The sequence below is a fragment of the Pseudorasbora parva genome, chromosome 8 (assembly GCF_024679245.1).
Source record: "Pseudorasbora parva isolate DD20220531a chromosome 8, ASM2467924v1, whole genome shotgun sequence".
NCBI lineage: Eukaryota > Metazoa > Chordata > Actinopteri > Cypriniformes > Gobionidae > Pseudorasbora > Pseudorasbora parva.
In genome coordinates, this window is record NC_090179.1 from 41,956,923 (window position 1) to 41,972,077 (window position 15,155).

A 15,155-nucleotide genomic window follows, 5' to 3' on the forward strand; every position below is an offset into this window, starting at 1 on the left:
GTACTATTTATCTAACAGTTTAAACGTTTTTTTTATGATCTATATTGGTATTAAACAGTATATCAGTGTTAATCAAGCATAATAAATAAAACTACAACTGCAACAAAACAAGTAAATTGAGTGTACTTTATTAAATAAACAATAAATGTTGTAAAACATTGTCTGAGACAAAGTGAACCAGTTTAAGTACCTTATTTAATAAAACATGACTCAATGCAAGAAAATGAATCATTAATATGACAAATAAATTGACAAAATTAAGAATTAACGTGAAACAAAAGTCATCTCAGCATTTAAGTTGCTCACATGTTGTGAGAAAGTTTGCATTAGACACACATAATAAACCATGTATAAAATCGTATAAAATATTCCCCAAGAATATAAAGAAAACAGAAATGCAATACGAAGACAAAGTAAAAAAAAAAAAGAAAAGGGGGGGGGGGGGGGGTGTAAAAAGAATTGAGAAGCCGAATGGGTAGAGCACATGCAGTCCAGGATAAAAGTTTAATATGTGTGTGTGTGTGTGTGTGTTTGTGTTTGTGTGTGTGTGTGTGTGTGTGTGTGTGTGTGTGTGTGTGTGTGTGTGTGTGTGTGTGTGTGTGTGTGTGTGCGTGTGTGTGTGTGTGTCACTGATGTGATGTACAGGAAGAACCCCCTCTGATCTCTGGCTCAAGGTTTGTTGATCTGGCCAGCAAAAAGAATGGTTCCTAAAAGAGGAGAACAGGATCAGATTTCACATTCAGGACATTATAATATTACAGATTTATAATTATGCAATACAATGTATGTGAACTGTTTGTGTGTGTGTGTGTGTGTGTGTGTGTGTGTGTGTGTGTGTGTGTGTGTACCTGTAGGATTGTGTCTGATGAGAAACAGGAACGGTCTGTCCACAGCTATCCATGGCGGAGAAGATCGGGCGTGCAGGATTGCAGCTGAAATGAGAGAGAACGTGCATTAGGATCACGACCACAGATGAGCGAGAGGTCCAGTGATCTGACTTTAAAAGCGTGTATGACCCAGGATCTTACATGTGGCAGCAGAGGCTTTGGTTCCATCCTCATTGACCTCTATCTTGGCTTTCTGAAGGGCTTTGGACACGTAAACAAACTCCGAACCTGTTACACACACAAACATACAGACTTAACACAATAACCATCAAACCTTTCATGTTGTTGCACAGCAATAACACTCATCAGGTATTACTGTTCATAATCATACATGAACACTAATAAAGCAGACGTACAACATCCAAATTTCATCCATCCATCCATCCATCCAGCAGAAGACAGTCATGTCATTGCATCAGACGGCCACACAGGGGCAACAGAACGAAACACTTCAGACTGCAGCTCCAGTTTGGCCTACAATGCTTGCAAAACCTTTTCCTTCCTTCTTTGAGCTGATATTAATCTTCTTTCATACTGTCTTTCTCTCTGTAATTTAGTATTTATTGATATTTATATTACCAGTAAGCCCATTTCCACCACACACAAAAAATCTATTTCATAATTAGGACATGTTAGTTATGACACAAAAAGTAGAAATGATGAGATGCTAAGTGATAATTATGAGAACAAAATGTCAAATATTAAGACAAAAAGTCAAAGTAAATTATGACATAGCCCTATTCAGACTGTAATTGTTTCTCGTGGGGTCATGAGGTGTTTTCATCACTGACAGGGGCTAGTCTGTGATTTTATTGCCGTCCGAATCCAGAATATCAGTGCTTTCTCCCACCGATATTAAAATCCCCGGCCGAATTACCTCCTGTTTTTAGACAAACTCCAAGGTCGTGATTTAAATGAATTTTCAACAATATCTCATTTCAAAATTCACTGATTATATCCTTTTGACCCCTGCAGAGCACCGTACGGTTGCGCTTCGCTGTCATTTAGATGCATTTTAAAGATCTAGTCTACACTTTTATTACTGAAATGCTGGCAGGTATTTACAAGAGCAATATATTTCATTACCACTCAAAAAAATAAAAAGAAGAAAAGCACAGAAACATTTGAAATGGGCAGAAATTATAGATATGTTTAAATAACCGCAGGATCCCAAAACTCACTCCTCATTATCAACGAGATGGCTGCACATTCATTTTTACAGACTACCACGTGAGAAACAATAACCGTCCATATAGGGCTTATGAGAATAAAAATGATGACACTAAAAACCAAAAAGTCAATATTATGGGAAAAATTCTTCTGTCATAATAATTACTTAATACCTCATACTTTGACTTTTTGTCATAATGATTTATCAAAGCATGACTTTTGAATTTCTAAACACCAAAAATTGAGGTTTAAGAATAGAAAGGGCTTTAAATGCTGTCATTATTTACTCATCTTCACATGGTTCTAAACCTGCATGACTTTCCCTTACAGTCCAAACAATAATATTTCATAGTGCCTGTCAACTGAGCTTTTATGATCATTTTTGATCCTATTTGGAGCATGAGTGACGAGACAGACTGTTTTTGTATGGGGGAAATCTCCTTTTGTGTTTCATTGATGAGATAATAACGCGTGTGAGTAAATGATGATAGATTTCGTTTCTGGGTGAATTCTTTGCAGATTAAAGTAAAAAGGCACAGTGATTCACTGCTCACAGCTATTCAGGTTAAAGTTTGTGGCTCCACAGCATGAATTATGGTAATAAAGCAGAGGCTTTGAGGAGAATTGTCTCTTCAGAGATCATCTGGCGCTGGGAGCGTCTCTGGATGATCTAACACAGTCGCTCTGACTCATTTTCACACTCCGCTGAGAGGCGTGATTCATCCGGCTGAAGTTCACAGTCAACAACCAGCCATATCATTAGTTCAGGCACAAACACATGCACAGAAGATGAACGGACAGCCGTCACTCACTCAGGTGTCTGAAATCAGCTTTGTTCTGACTGAAGATGTCTTTGATTCCCATCGCTGTGAGAGGAGCCTCCAAATCCACCTCTTGCTCGGCTGTGAATCTACTCGAAGAAGAGGAGACAGACACAAACCGTCAGGGCTGCAAATAATGAGTCCGGTTCAGTACAGATCAGACCAGTGTTTTTACTGTTAAACATTTAAATAAAGCTGAAATAAAACAAAATACACTACATAATAATAAGACACTAAAACATAATTATGAGATAAAGAGTCAAAATGATGAGAAAAGTCAAGATTACAGCATAAAAGGTCAAAATTATGTCTTAATTATGAGATAAAAAGTCCATTATGACTGTCAAAATTATACACTAACTAAGAAAACAGGAGAGAATTCAAGATTATAGCATAAAGTCAAAATTATGACATACTAAGTCATAATAATGAGATAAAAAAATCAATTATGAAAGTTAAAATGATGGTATACTAAATCAAAATTATGATACAAAGTCAAAATTATGAGTCAAAATTATGAGAAATCAAGATTATATCATTAAAAGACAAATGGTGACATACTAAGTCATAATTATGAGCTAAATAGTCAATTATGACAATCAAAACTATTAGATAAAAGTCGAGATAATAGCATAAAAAGTCATAATTATAACAAAAACATCTCTTTTTTATCTCATAATTGTGACTATAATTAATCAGAGAATTACTTTTTTTCTTAAGTGGAAAAATGAGCTTCCATAACATTGAATTTCTACACTTTGCTAAACTAAATTCACTTCTGTCAAAAGGAAAATTCACCAAAAACAATCAACGTTCTGTCATAATGTCATTCATAACCTGCATGCTTAAAGAAAATATCAGATAGAAACCTCTCCATTTCAAAATGAGAAATGTTTTCTTAGCAACTAACTCAAATGACTATGTTTTAAGTTGAAGTACTACAATAAGTAAAAAATAAAACTGAAATACAATTAATAAAAGGTATAAAATATATACATATAATATATATAAGGAATATATATATTCAAAATATTAATAAATACTATAATAGTAAAAAAGGATACAAAAGATGACATTGGCATTAGGAAGCTCATCCAAATAATGAGTCCACAAAGTGCAGATCATACCAGTGTTGTTATTATTGATAACCAAAACTAAGACTTTTAAAAATAGTGTTTGGTCATTTCAACAAAGCTGAAATAAAATAAAATAAAATAAAATAAAATAAAATAAAATAAAATAAAATAAAATAAAATAAAATAAAATAAAATAAAATAAAATAAAATAAAATAAAATAAAATAAAATAAAATAAAATAAAATAAAATAAAATAAAATAAAATAAAATACATAATTACATAAGTAGATTGCCAGTCATAATGATAAGATCAAAATAATGAGATATTAAGACATAATTATGAGAAACCAGTTATTATTAAGTTATCATTGATAGTAAAAATTATTACATACTAAGTAATAATTGAGAAGAAAAGTCCCATTTATGAGAAGTCAAAATTATACCATAAAAATTCTGAATTACGACATAAGTCATTATTATGAGATAAAAAGTCAAAACTAACTATGACAGTCAAAATGATGGCACACAAAGGGCCAGATTTACTAAACAGTTCAGTGTGTGATCTACTGACGACACGAACACAGACACGGCCGGATCATTTCCATAATGACCAACACAATCTGCCCGTTAGTGTCTGGTTTAAGACGAGCTTTCTTTGGGTGCTAAATAATGCCACAAAACACCATAGATTGACGAGTGCAAACCTTAGTAAATCACCTTACATCACTTCAATACTCTCCTCTCATAAATACTCATAAGTGTCTGAAAGGGAAACTCCTACAAATGCATATGCAATAAGGTCAGCCGCAAAAAAATCTTTTTATAAGCTTTTCATTGCTAATTTATCACTGCGTGTCTTTAGTAAATCCTGACAGTAGTTTTAACACCAAAAGAGGGTTTGTGCTGGTGCAAGCTGCTAGTAAATCTAGCCCTATGTCTTAATTATGATAAAAAGTCAATTAAAAGTCAAGATTATAGCATAAAAATAAAACAGGCGTCTCACTTCGGCATTAGGAAGCGCATTCTCCTCTGGGCCAGCTGTTTCGTCCAGCTTTGGACCGTCGCTGTGGAGATGTGCGGCAAGATGGCCGACAGGGTATTGTTCTCAAGTGACGGCAGCACAATGAACATGCTCATGCTATTGCCGTGATAGGGCAGCTCGAACACCGTATAACTCACACCCTCTGGAGTGCTGGCCTGACCTGCCGAGAGAACAAGGGCAAATAACGGATCAGGCTTTATGCTGCACACTCACACTCACAACTATCAAAGACGACCTAGGGCCGAAACCACCACAGACATTCCCAATAATTAAAAATGACCAAATATTTGAAATTCTTGCACTGTAGCGTTCTGCATGTTGCTGTTAGGCCGTGTGTCCACCAAAGCATTTTTAGCCAGCTGAAAACGCTAGGCGCTCTGCTGAAAACGCCTCGCTGTGAGCGCTTGAGAGCGTTTTGGCAGGCAGCGTTTTTTCTCCTCAGTTGAGACTCTGCTTGTTGTTATGATATGGAAAATCCGCGGAGGTCTTTCTAATTTCACAGGTAACGTTAGTTTGTTCCTGTATTGATTCTATATAAAATTGCAGATACAAAGTAAAGTATTTGCTCTGGCTTTTGTTTTAAATCATTTTGTTTCGTTATTATTGCTTGTTGTCATCTGATGACGACACGCAGAATGTGGCAGTTGGTCTGTGTTGTGTTTGTCCCGCCCCTCCTCCACTGTGATTGGACGGCTGGGTGAAAAGTGACAGTGATGAGCGCTGCGTTTTACTCAAAGCTGAACATTCTTCAACTCTCGGCGACCAGTAAAAAACGCTGAGCACTAGATAGTGCGTGAGCGTGAAATACTCGCTCAGCGCCTCATTGCGCTACAGGCGTTCTAAAAACGTGGCGTTCTCATTGAAAACAATTTAAAAAGCCAGCCAGCAGCATGAAAAAAACGCTTTGGTGGACGCATGGCCTTAGGCTGACAAAAAGGTTTAAAAGTTACATTACTAGTCTGGGCTGCTTCAGCGGTCAATGTCAAAATGATTGAGATGGCCAATCAAATCAAAGTGGGCGGAGTTTACCGGTCAAAGAAGCAGAGCGTGAATTCCAGCGTCAGTTTAACGTTGAAAGAAAGTGAGGTAGGCGAAACATTATACACATGTTAACTGGCTTTGCGACAGAAATGTTAAAGGTCCCGTTCTTCGCGTGTTTTCGAAGCTTTGATTATGTTTACAGTGTGCAATATAACATGAGTTCATGTTTCGCGTGTAAAACAACACAGTATTTTTCACACAATTGACCTTTAAACGACCGACAGTAACATCCAGTGATGGAAACTACTACACTATTTTTCTTCAAATATGGAAATATTTTGAATATTTTGAATTGAAAATATGCATTTATGTTATTCATGTCATTCCTAACAAGACACATTTCACATTTTAAAATTTTTAGACATACAGTATGTGTGCATGTTTTAATGCAAATTAATACAAATATTATTTGCAAGTAGTTCAGACCTATATGCTTTTTTCATGTAATAATTTTTCTTTGAGAATGAAAAAGGTCAAAGCACAAAGTCTCTCCAGTTTGAGTTCTTCTCGATATGTGTCACTGTTTCTGAACTACTGAAACGCCTCCATTGTAGTCTTGAGTTTTCTTCCGGGAACAAACACGTCACAATATTCCTCATTTAAATAATTAATATGCAGAATAAAGGGGCGGGACCCTGCTTCAGTTAGTTAGTGGTGCGTTGAAACTCATGGTTATGGTAAAGGACAGGACATTTCCCAAAACACATTCAAAGCGCTTGACCAATCACACCACACTGATCAAGTGACCAATCAGAGCACAGTGTGCTTTTCAGAAGGAGGGGCTTCATAGAGACAGGAACTAAACAGAGCATTACTGACAGACTGGGAAGAGAGGAGCTGCAACGGTGGAGACTATGAGGAAAAATTATGTGTTTTTGAACATTCAAGCATGAAAACCTGTTCTAGTAGAGCCGAAACTTTGTAAAATGGCATAATATGACTTCTTTAAATATTAGACTTATGAACCTAAATTTCAATACATGGATATGGATCATATCCCAGTCACCATGGTGAACTTTATAAGTGCAGTCCTCTCGCACAGTCTATAAAACACTTAACTCTGCTTGTAAAGTGCTTATATATCAAAACTAGTAAAAGAGCTGAAGTTTATTGGTGTTTTCATGGATTAAACCCTTCTGCTGATGGCCAGACACTCTTGGCTTCTGCATTAGAATTAAATTAATTTAAATTTTGCACCATTTTGTTCCCATCTCCTGGGTTATGAGGACCTGTAAAGTTAAAGTCCAGCGTTCCTAGAGATTTAAAAAGAAGCCACGTTTTTATTGCATCGCCGTCTCTGGAAAACTGTTGCAGAAGTAGCCAGACAATGGCATGAAACACGTGGCAGGAAAAAAAATTCAGTTCTGAGTGTGTGTGTGAGTTTAACAAATAATGCAACCTGCAAGAAAATCACACCATCTCACCGATGTTCAAGACAGTGAGCTGGGACATCGTGGGCACTTTGTACATCTTTCCGTCTCCTGCAGTGAAGCTTCTGGGTTTGGTGTTCTGGGATTGGAAACGGGACTTCCACAGGCCTTTGAAGTAAATGGAGTTTACAGCCACCAAACGAGTCAGAGCCGGATCCAACATATCTGCTTTGACAAGACTGGGAATATGGCCTGATATAAAAATAACAAAACAGAGCAGGTTATAGTACAACATCATATTACATACATTTATATAACATTATTATAATTAATTGGAAATAAAGTACTAAATATGGCCAGTGCTTTTTCATCTTATCAACAAATGGTCCCTGAAAGGGCAACGTCAGGAGGTCTAACTAACTAAATATTATATCAGCTGTTTTCATATTTTATGTTTTTATGAGTTATTTTTTTATGAGAATTTTTGCACAAAAAGTAAATAAATAAAATGGAGGGGGAAAGGAAAGATGTGGAACATATAAATAAAGGTTTAAAACCCTAATTTGTGAGATTGTTATAAACAAATACATTTATTTAAAAAAAATTATTTGGTAAATGTTGCTTTTCAGTGACTGATAAACTTAATTAGGTTTAAATAAATAAATTAAAATAAATTATAACATTTGGAAAATGTTCTTAAGATTAATAATTAAAGATAATAATTAATTAATAAATACATTTTTTTTTGATAAATGTTGTTTTCAGTTATTGATCAAGTTAATTGTTATTATTATGTAATTAGTCAATTAATTTTCAATTTACTTTATATATATATATATATATATAGTTTAATATATTACATTAAACAATAAAAGCTCTAATATCAGGGCATAGATCTTGGTTAGGGATAAACATCAAATTTCATCAAAGTTGCATTGTAAAACCCTTTTTAAGCAATCCAGGCCGATAGAGGTCAGGGTATCAGATACAGGGGTCAGAGGTTAACATGAGGTGTACCTTTAGTGTTGTTCTTCACCCACTCATTAATGGTTTTTGCAGCCTTCTCTGGGTCGCTGTAGTCAATGGTTTGACTCTTGCACAGGAAGTTCTCCCTGTTGGCTGTCAGGAAGTCTTCTTTCATGCTGAAGCCCTTATTGGGGAACAGCGCGTTGGCGATCGTCACAATATCAGCGTTGGATTTAGTCGTTAGGGCCTTATGCAACTTCCGCAACATCTTATAAGGACCTAAGAGCAAAACAAGCACACACAATGAACTGATATATCAATAGCAGGGCTTAAATTGCTATTTTCAATGGCCCATTTTATTGTCTACTAGGTAAAAATCAGTTGATCATTTATGATTCACAACATGCTACTTAATTTGAGGCATGATTCACATCTGTAGCACTGAATTATGCAGCTAGAATGACAATGTGCAAATTCTATGTCATATCAGGTGAAAAAATCATTTAAGACATGCTTTTTGAGGGCGGAAAATAATGGCATAAAAATACCAGTAAAATGACCACAGAAAACCTTATGTTGCATGCTTTTAAATACTCTCCTCCCATTAATTTACTGGTCTGACAGGGAAACTCCCACAGATGGATATGCAATAAGGTCATTTTCTAATTTCTCACTGTGTGTCTTTAGTAAATTATCATGCTTAAGGAATGCAAATGAAACCAGAGCAAACACACACCCGTCTTCTTGTACTTGAGGCCGGTGAGTAGCTGTCGGCGAGTGTCCCCATGGGCCCCCGGGAGCAGCATGCCCAGGATGGAGGCCACTCCATGAGGGGACATGACCACATTCTCCAGGGGTTTGTCCTGGACCACACGCAAAAACACCTGCAGGCCGAGATCAGAGCCTCGTTCTCCGTAAGACGAGGACTGAGACGTGGAAACACTCAAACAACAAACCGCCACCAACACACTGAGGAGCAGTGAGACAAACATTGTGAGGAACACACAGGCAGCTCACCTGAGGAAAAGAGAGACAGATGGGATGATTAAGTAAAACTAATGCTTGTAAACATGGTCTTTTTTTCTTACATGTTTCATATGTTTTATACACTTCATTGGATTATATGGATTACATCCAAAAGTTATTAAAATAAGAGAGAAAGCTAGACAGCGCTTCACTTTTTCCACATTTTCTGTTACAAACGTATTCCAAAATGGGTTCAATTAATCATTCTCCTCCAAATTCTACAAACAATACCCCATAATGACAACATTAAAAAAGTTTGTTTGACATCTTTGCTAATTTATTCAAAATAAAAAAACGAAGAAAAAAAATTCATATGTACATAAGTATTCACACCCTTTGCCATGACCCTCAAAATTGAGCTCAGGTGCATCCCGTTTCCACTGATCATCCTTGAAATGTTTCTACAGCTTGATTGGAGTCCACCTGTGGTACATTTGTTTGATTGGACATGATTTGGAAAGACACACATCTGGAACAAATTGAAGAAGTTTGGTACTACCAGGACTCTTCCTAGAGCTGGCTGCCCTGCCGGAGCAATCAGGGGAGAAGGGCCTGAGTCATGGAGGTGACCAAGAACCCAATGATCAACCTGAAAGTGTCATATCTGGAGGAAACCAGGCACTGCTTATCACCTGGTTAATACTATCCCTACAGTAAATCATGGTGGTGGCAGCATCATGCTGTGGGGATGTTTATCAGTGGCAGGAACTTGGAGACTAGTCAGGATCAAGGGATAGATGAATGCAGAAATGTACAGAGATGAAAACCTGCTCCAGAGCACTCTGGACCCTCAGACTGGGACGAAGGTTCATCTTCCAACAGGACAACAACCCTAAGCCGACCGCCAAGATAACAAAGGAGTGGCTACGGCAGAACTCTGTGAATGTCCTTGAGTGGCCAAGCCAGAGCCCAGACTTGAACCCGAATGAACATCTCTGGAGAGATCTGAAAATGGCTGTGCACTGACACTCCCCATCCAACCTGATGGAGCTCTAGGTCCTGCAAAGAAGAACGGGAGAAACTAGGGCTGGACAATAATTCAATATCAATATATATCGCGATATAATTTTTTTCAATAACGGTGATATGATTTTTAAACACATTTCCGATATTTCGATATGACTGACGTTCAGGGCGCATGCCATCAGAAAGAGCAGAACACGATTGGCTTCTTGCGTGATGACGTACACCACGGACACGCAGCCAGTGCTCAGCAGTAGTAGGCTGATAGATCCAACGAAGCACGTTTTAGCTACAAAGAGAGTTTCCCTGACCGCAACACAAATGTGACTGAACGAGCTTCCACAAGTAAGGAGAAATAAATAGTTGATAAGAGAAGAAAGACTAGCTTTCTTTAGTGGCGTGGAAGTGGTTCGTCTATCTAAAGCACTATTCGCACGGGATTATTATCTAGGGACCTCTGTGATTTAGAAATGACTCCTCCACATCTGAGTTTTGCGTGGCGCATTCGCACGGGATTAAGATCACAGACATTCTCTGCAATTATTACAAATCACCAGAGGTCCCCCGATAATACGAATCCCGTGCGAATGGGGCTGATATTAAACTTGTGCCGGAGAGGTGCCGACTAGGGGTGTAACAATACATCGACATAGATGCATCAATCTAATGTCTAACAATACGATGCCAAGCGTTACAAATAATCCATGTAGACTATTTATGTAAGAGGCAAGTGGCACATTTGTTTTAATACTTTCCACATTTGCACACAATGTCATGTATTAACACCAATGCGTTCATTCTCGTTTAAATTACCTTTCAAAGCTTGTGAAAGACGGTCAGATGGCTTCACGAAAATGTATCATTTGCTCCTGTTTAAAGCCTTGCAAAAAGCAGCGTGCACTCATCTCAAACAGAGCACAAATAGGCCACTGAATTGAGTCTTATTTTATTTATTTTTTTGTGCATCAGTAGATAAAGGTATAGTTTTGCATAAAAGGAGAATATAGCGCTATGAATCGTTCTTCACTGAAATTTAAAACTTAAAAGAAAATGCTCAATAAACTGCGTCTGCGAAGTGAGAGTCTTGTTTATTTGATGGTGATTTCACATTTCTTGTTCGTATAAAGGCTAAATACAAATAAAAGGTGAACATTAATTTATTTGTACCGTTTTTATTTCTAAAATATTATATAGTTTTATAGGAGGAGGTTTCATAGACTTGGCAAATTAATTTGTCAGAAGTTTGTAGGTACAGAAATCCTTTGTGGCAGTTCTTGGTAGTTTTTCTAAAGCTTTTATATAGTTCATATCGATATCGAAATTATATCGTATCGACCAAAATTAAGAAATATATCGTGATATAAATTTTGGCCATATCGTCCAGCCCTAGGAGAAACTGCCCAAAAATAGGTGTGCCAAGCATCATACTCAAACAGACTTGAGGCTGTAATTGGTGCCAAAGTTGTTTCAACAAAGTATTGCTGTGAATACTTATGTACATGTGATTATTTATTTTTGTTTAAATTTATTTTAAAATAAATCACATTGTCATTATGAGGTATTGTTTGTAGAATTTTGATCAAAATAATGACTTTATTCCATTTTGGAATAGGGCTGTACCGTGGAAAAAGTGAAGTGTTGTGAATACTTTCCGGATGCACTGGGACATAAAGACAGATATACAGACAGATAGATAAAACAACACAGAGGTGGATGGATAGATACATGGATAGATGGATAGGCAGACAGGAAGACAAACAGGTGGACGGGATAAATGGATAGATAGACAGACAGATAGATAAATGGATAGATGTAAATAAATACATATAAGACCTTAAGTTGATGATTGTAAGCCAACCACAGCCCAAAGTCTGCCCTAACCCAGAGTCATAAGAAATTATAAAAAGACCCGATGACTTCTAACAAGATAACGCACAACATTTACACAAACCTCAACATGAATACCTGCTTCTGTCAGAGATTTTACTCAATCTAATCAGTATTCTCCAGAGCAGAACACTAATTTTTTTGCACAAGCGTTTCTTGAATAAAGAACGGCTCCAAGCAGCACACTTTTCTACAATCCTCTGGCATCTTGGATCTGTGCACACACACTCACACACTCTTGAGCTATTCTATTTCCCGTCACACAGGCCTGCGGCTCAGGAATTTATTTGATTAAGGATTGTGTGCGTGTGCGTGTGCGTGTGTGTGTGTGTGTGTGTGTGAGAGAGAGAGAGATCAGGACAGTCAGCCTGCAGAAAATATCCATGGTGATTATTTAAGGCTGTAATCAATAAAGGAACAGAAAAATGTGACTGCTTACAGTTGACTTCATATCACACTGCAACATCATAACTCTACTGACATATTTTGCCAACACACTGTTGTGATAAATTATTCATTAGTGCATTTCACAACTGCGAGTCTTTGGGCGCAACTATCAATCCTGACAAATATTATGACCATTTTACTGCACACTAAAATCATTTTAAACACAAAATCCTTCATAAACCTTCATGAAATAATGGATTTAGTTGAATGAACAGTTAGTCTTAAGGCAGTTAAACAGATCTTATATCATCTAATGTTAGCTAAACAGATCTAATCTGGCTCCAGATGCATAAACAGTCAATAAACTGAGTTTTAATAACGCTGAACCAGTCTTTTCAGATTCAAAATTAATCAATCACCAGTCTTAAAGAAATCAGATGACTAACTTGTAAGACTAGTTTCTGTAACTGTACATTGGCCTGATGTCAGTCATAAAACAATTAAACATTCGTTTTTGCTCTTATGTTTGTAAGAGAGTTTAACTGATCTGATCAGGGGCCAGTTGCATAAAAATAGCATTGTTAAGATTGTCTTTTTTATTTAATTTGTTGAATGACCAACTAGCACTTGGTGTTGTTTAGGGTATCAGTGTTACTTTCAGTATAATACATTTTATGTATGCTAACCGATCATGCAAGTTATAAACAGTCTTAGAGAAAAAGAAAAAACATAATGACTAACTTTTAAGACTTGTCTTAGCAGTCTGCACGTTTAATGTCAGTTTAACTGTCTGATATTAATCTGATGATAGTTGGCTGTTTTCTGCGTTATATTTTCCGATGACCGCAATACACTTTTTATGGCAGCACCAGCAGGTTTGTTTAATTATAGGCTTTAAAACTCAGTCTGAGCACAAATAGAGGCGGGGGTCTGAAACTCAAAGTCAACAACTCTAAAAAAAACAAGCATATGTATGCGTGTAGTATCCTTAAACCTTTAAAAACAGATAACAAACATCGAAGACTTAAAACAGCTGTAACTAAAGCCTGAAATAGACCAACAAGACTATGAGATGAAAAAATAGCATGCGATATTAATAAAATATGTTTCACTAACCTTGACAAGTACGTCTAATTCTTTAGATACGCAGGTAGAGAGCGCGTGCCTTCCGCAAGCGTCCGTTTTCTTCCTCGCGCTTGGTGCCGCGCCTCCGTTTATTTCTTTCTGTCCTGAGCCCCGAGCTCCGCCCTCTCATAAATATGGCAATGTTATTCTGAATATTAATTAGGAAACCATGACGTCTGTTGTTGACGTTAACACGTACTACCAACGAGTGTCGAATGTTCCGTTACCTAATTAATATTCATGAGGCAAGCCGTTACTGTGGTAGATTTCAATGAAGAGGCACTAAAAAGCCTTCAGCGAAATTTAGATTAAACTCTCCTCGATGTAAACAGGAAATGACACATAATTATAGGCGTTCACAAAAAACAACTTATCAGAATTAGGACAGAAATATTGTTGTACAACCGGTTTGCCAAACGGCCGTGACGGGCCGTGACTAACGGACAGGTAACGTAACCATGGTAATATAACACTGATTAGCTTTCAGACACACTGCCACGTACCATACGGTGCAACCCAAAAATACTATAGTAAATGAGTATGGTTTATTTTACAAGAGGTTATAATGGTTTATTTTGGACATGTTATCATGGTAATATCATACAATATTATATGCACTCAATATGTCTTATTGCGAAATATGAATTATATTATCATGCTACCTTTACAGTATATATTTTTCTGAGGATCAGGTAAGGTACTTTTCTATGTAACAGTGCTGACCTCTTTAAAAACCACACCCTGGTCTTGCATTTTACACACTATAGCCATGTCTCTGTTGAAATATCAGTGTGTTTGGGGTTCTGTGGGTCTAAATGTGCTTTTACTTTAAATTTGTGGGTCTAAATGTTTCCACTACTGAATACATTTAAAAAAAGGTAATTGTGATTTCTAAACTCACATTTCTGAGGTAAAAAAAAAAAGTCAGAATTGTGAGATAAACAGTTTTTTGTTTTAAAAACAAGCTTCTAAAGGATGATAGCCAAAACTGAGATTTAAAAGTCAAAATTATGTTTAAAAAGTCGAAACTGACATACTAAAATAAATGATTAACATATTTCATAAATCTGAAATTGATATACCAAATCGAAATTATGACGTTAAAGAAGTCTTAATACATTTTTTTAAAGTCAAGTTCAAGTTGTCATAATTTTAAGTCTTTAATCTCAATTTCAATTTAGTATGTCATAACCTCAATGTTAATGGAAAACTTATAAAGGGAAGGGGAACGTGATCTTTGGGTTCTTTGTCATGACAAATGTCGCAGGCATCTCAAGAAAGTAATTTTCGAGCAAAAACACACCTAAACTTACTCAACATGAAATAAATCACAAAGACGTTTTCAACATCATTACATTTCCTTTATTGAGAAACTTCTGCTGCAAAATATACAA

General features: G+C 36.5%; 2 protein-coding genes across 2 annotated transcripts in view; both read right to left on the bottom strand.

Moving 5' to 3' along the window:
• Window positions 1-546: 546 nt before the first annotated feature.
• On the bottom strand, window positions 547-13,882 carry serpine2 (serpin peptidase inhibitor, clade E (nexin, plasminogen activator inhibitor type 1), member 2). Its single transcript, XM_067451311.1, has 9 exons — window positions 13,753-13,882; window positions 9,110-9,390; window positions 8,425-8,652; window positions 7,462-7,659; window positions 4,958-5,156; window positions 2,870-2,967; window positions 1,029-1,115; window positions 849-932; window positions 547-707 (listed from the first exon to the last, which is right to left on the bottom strand). The coding sequence occupies exons 2-9, from the start codon at window positions 9,363-9,365 to the stop codon at window positions 670-672; spliced, it is 1,188 nt and encodes a 395-aa protein (XP_067307412.1). The 5' UTR covers window positions 9,366-9,390; window positions 13,753-13,882; the 3' UTR covers window positions 547-669.
• A 1,226-nt stretch (window positions 13,883-15,108) lies between these two features.
• The window catches only part of prss59 (serine protease 59, putative), an 18,798-nt gene continuing 18,751 nt past the window's right edge, over window positions 15,109-15,155 (bottom strand). The window contains exon 9 of the mRNA XM_067451312.1: window positions 15,109-15,155. This exon is cut by the window's right edge and continues 308 nt beyond it. The gene's annotated coding sequence lies outside the window, so the exon portion shown is untranslated.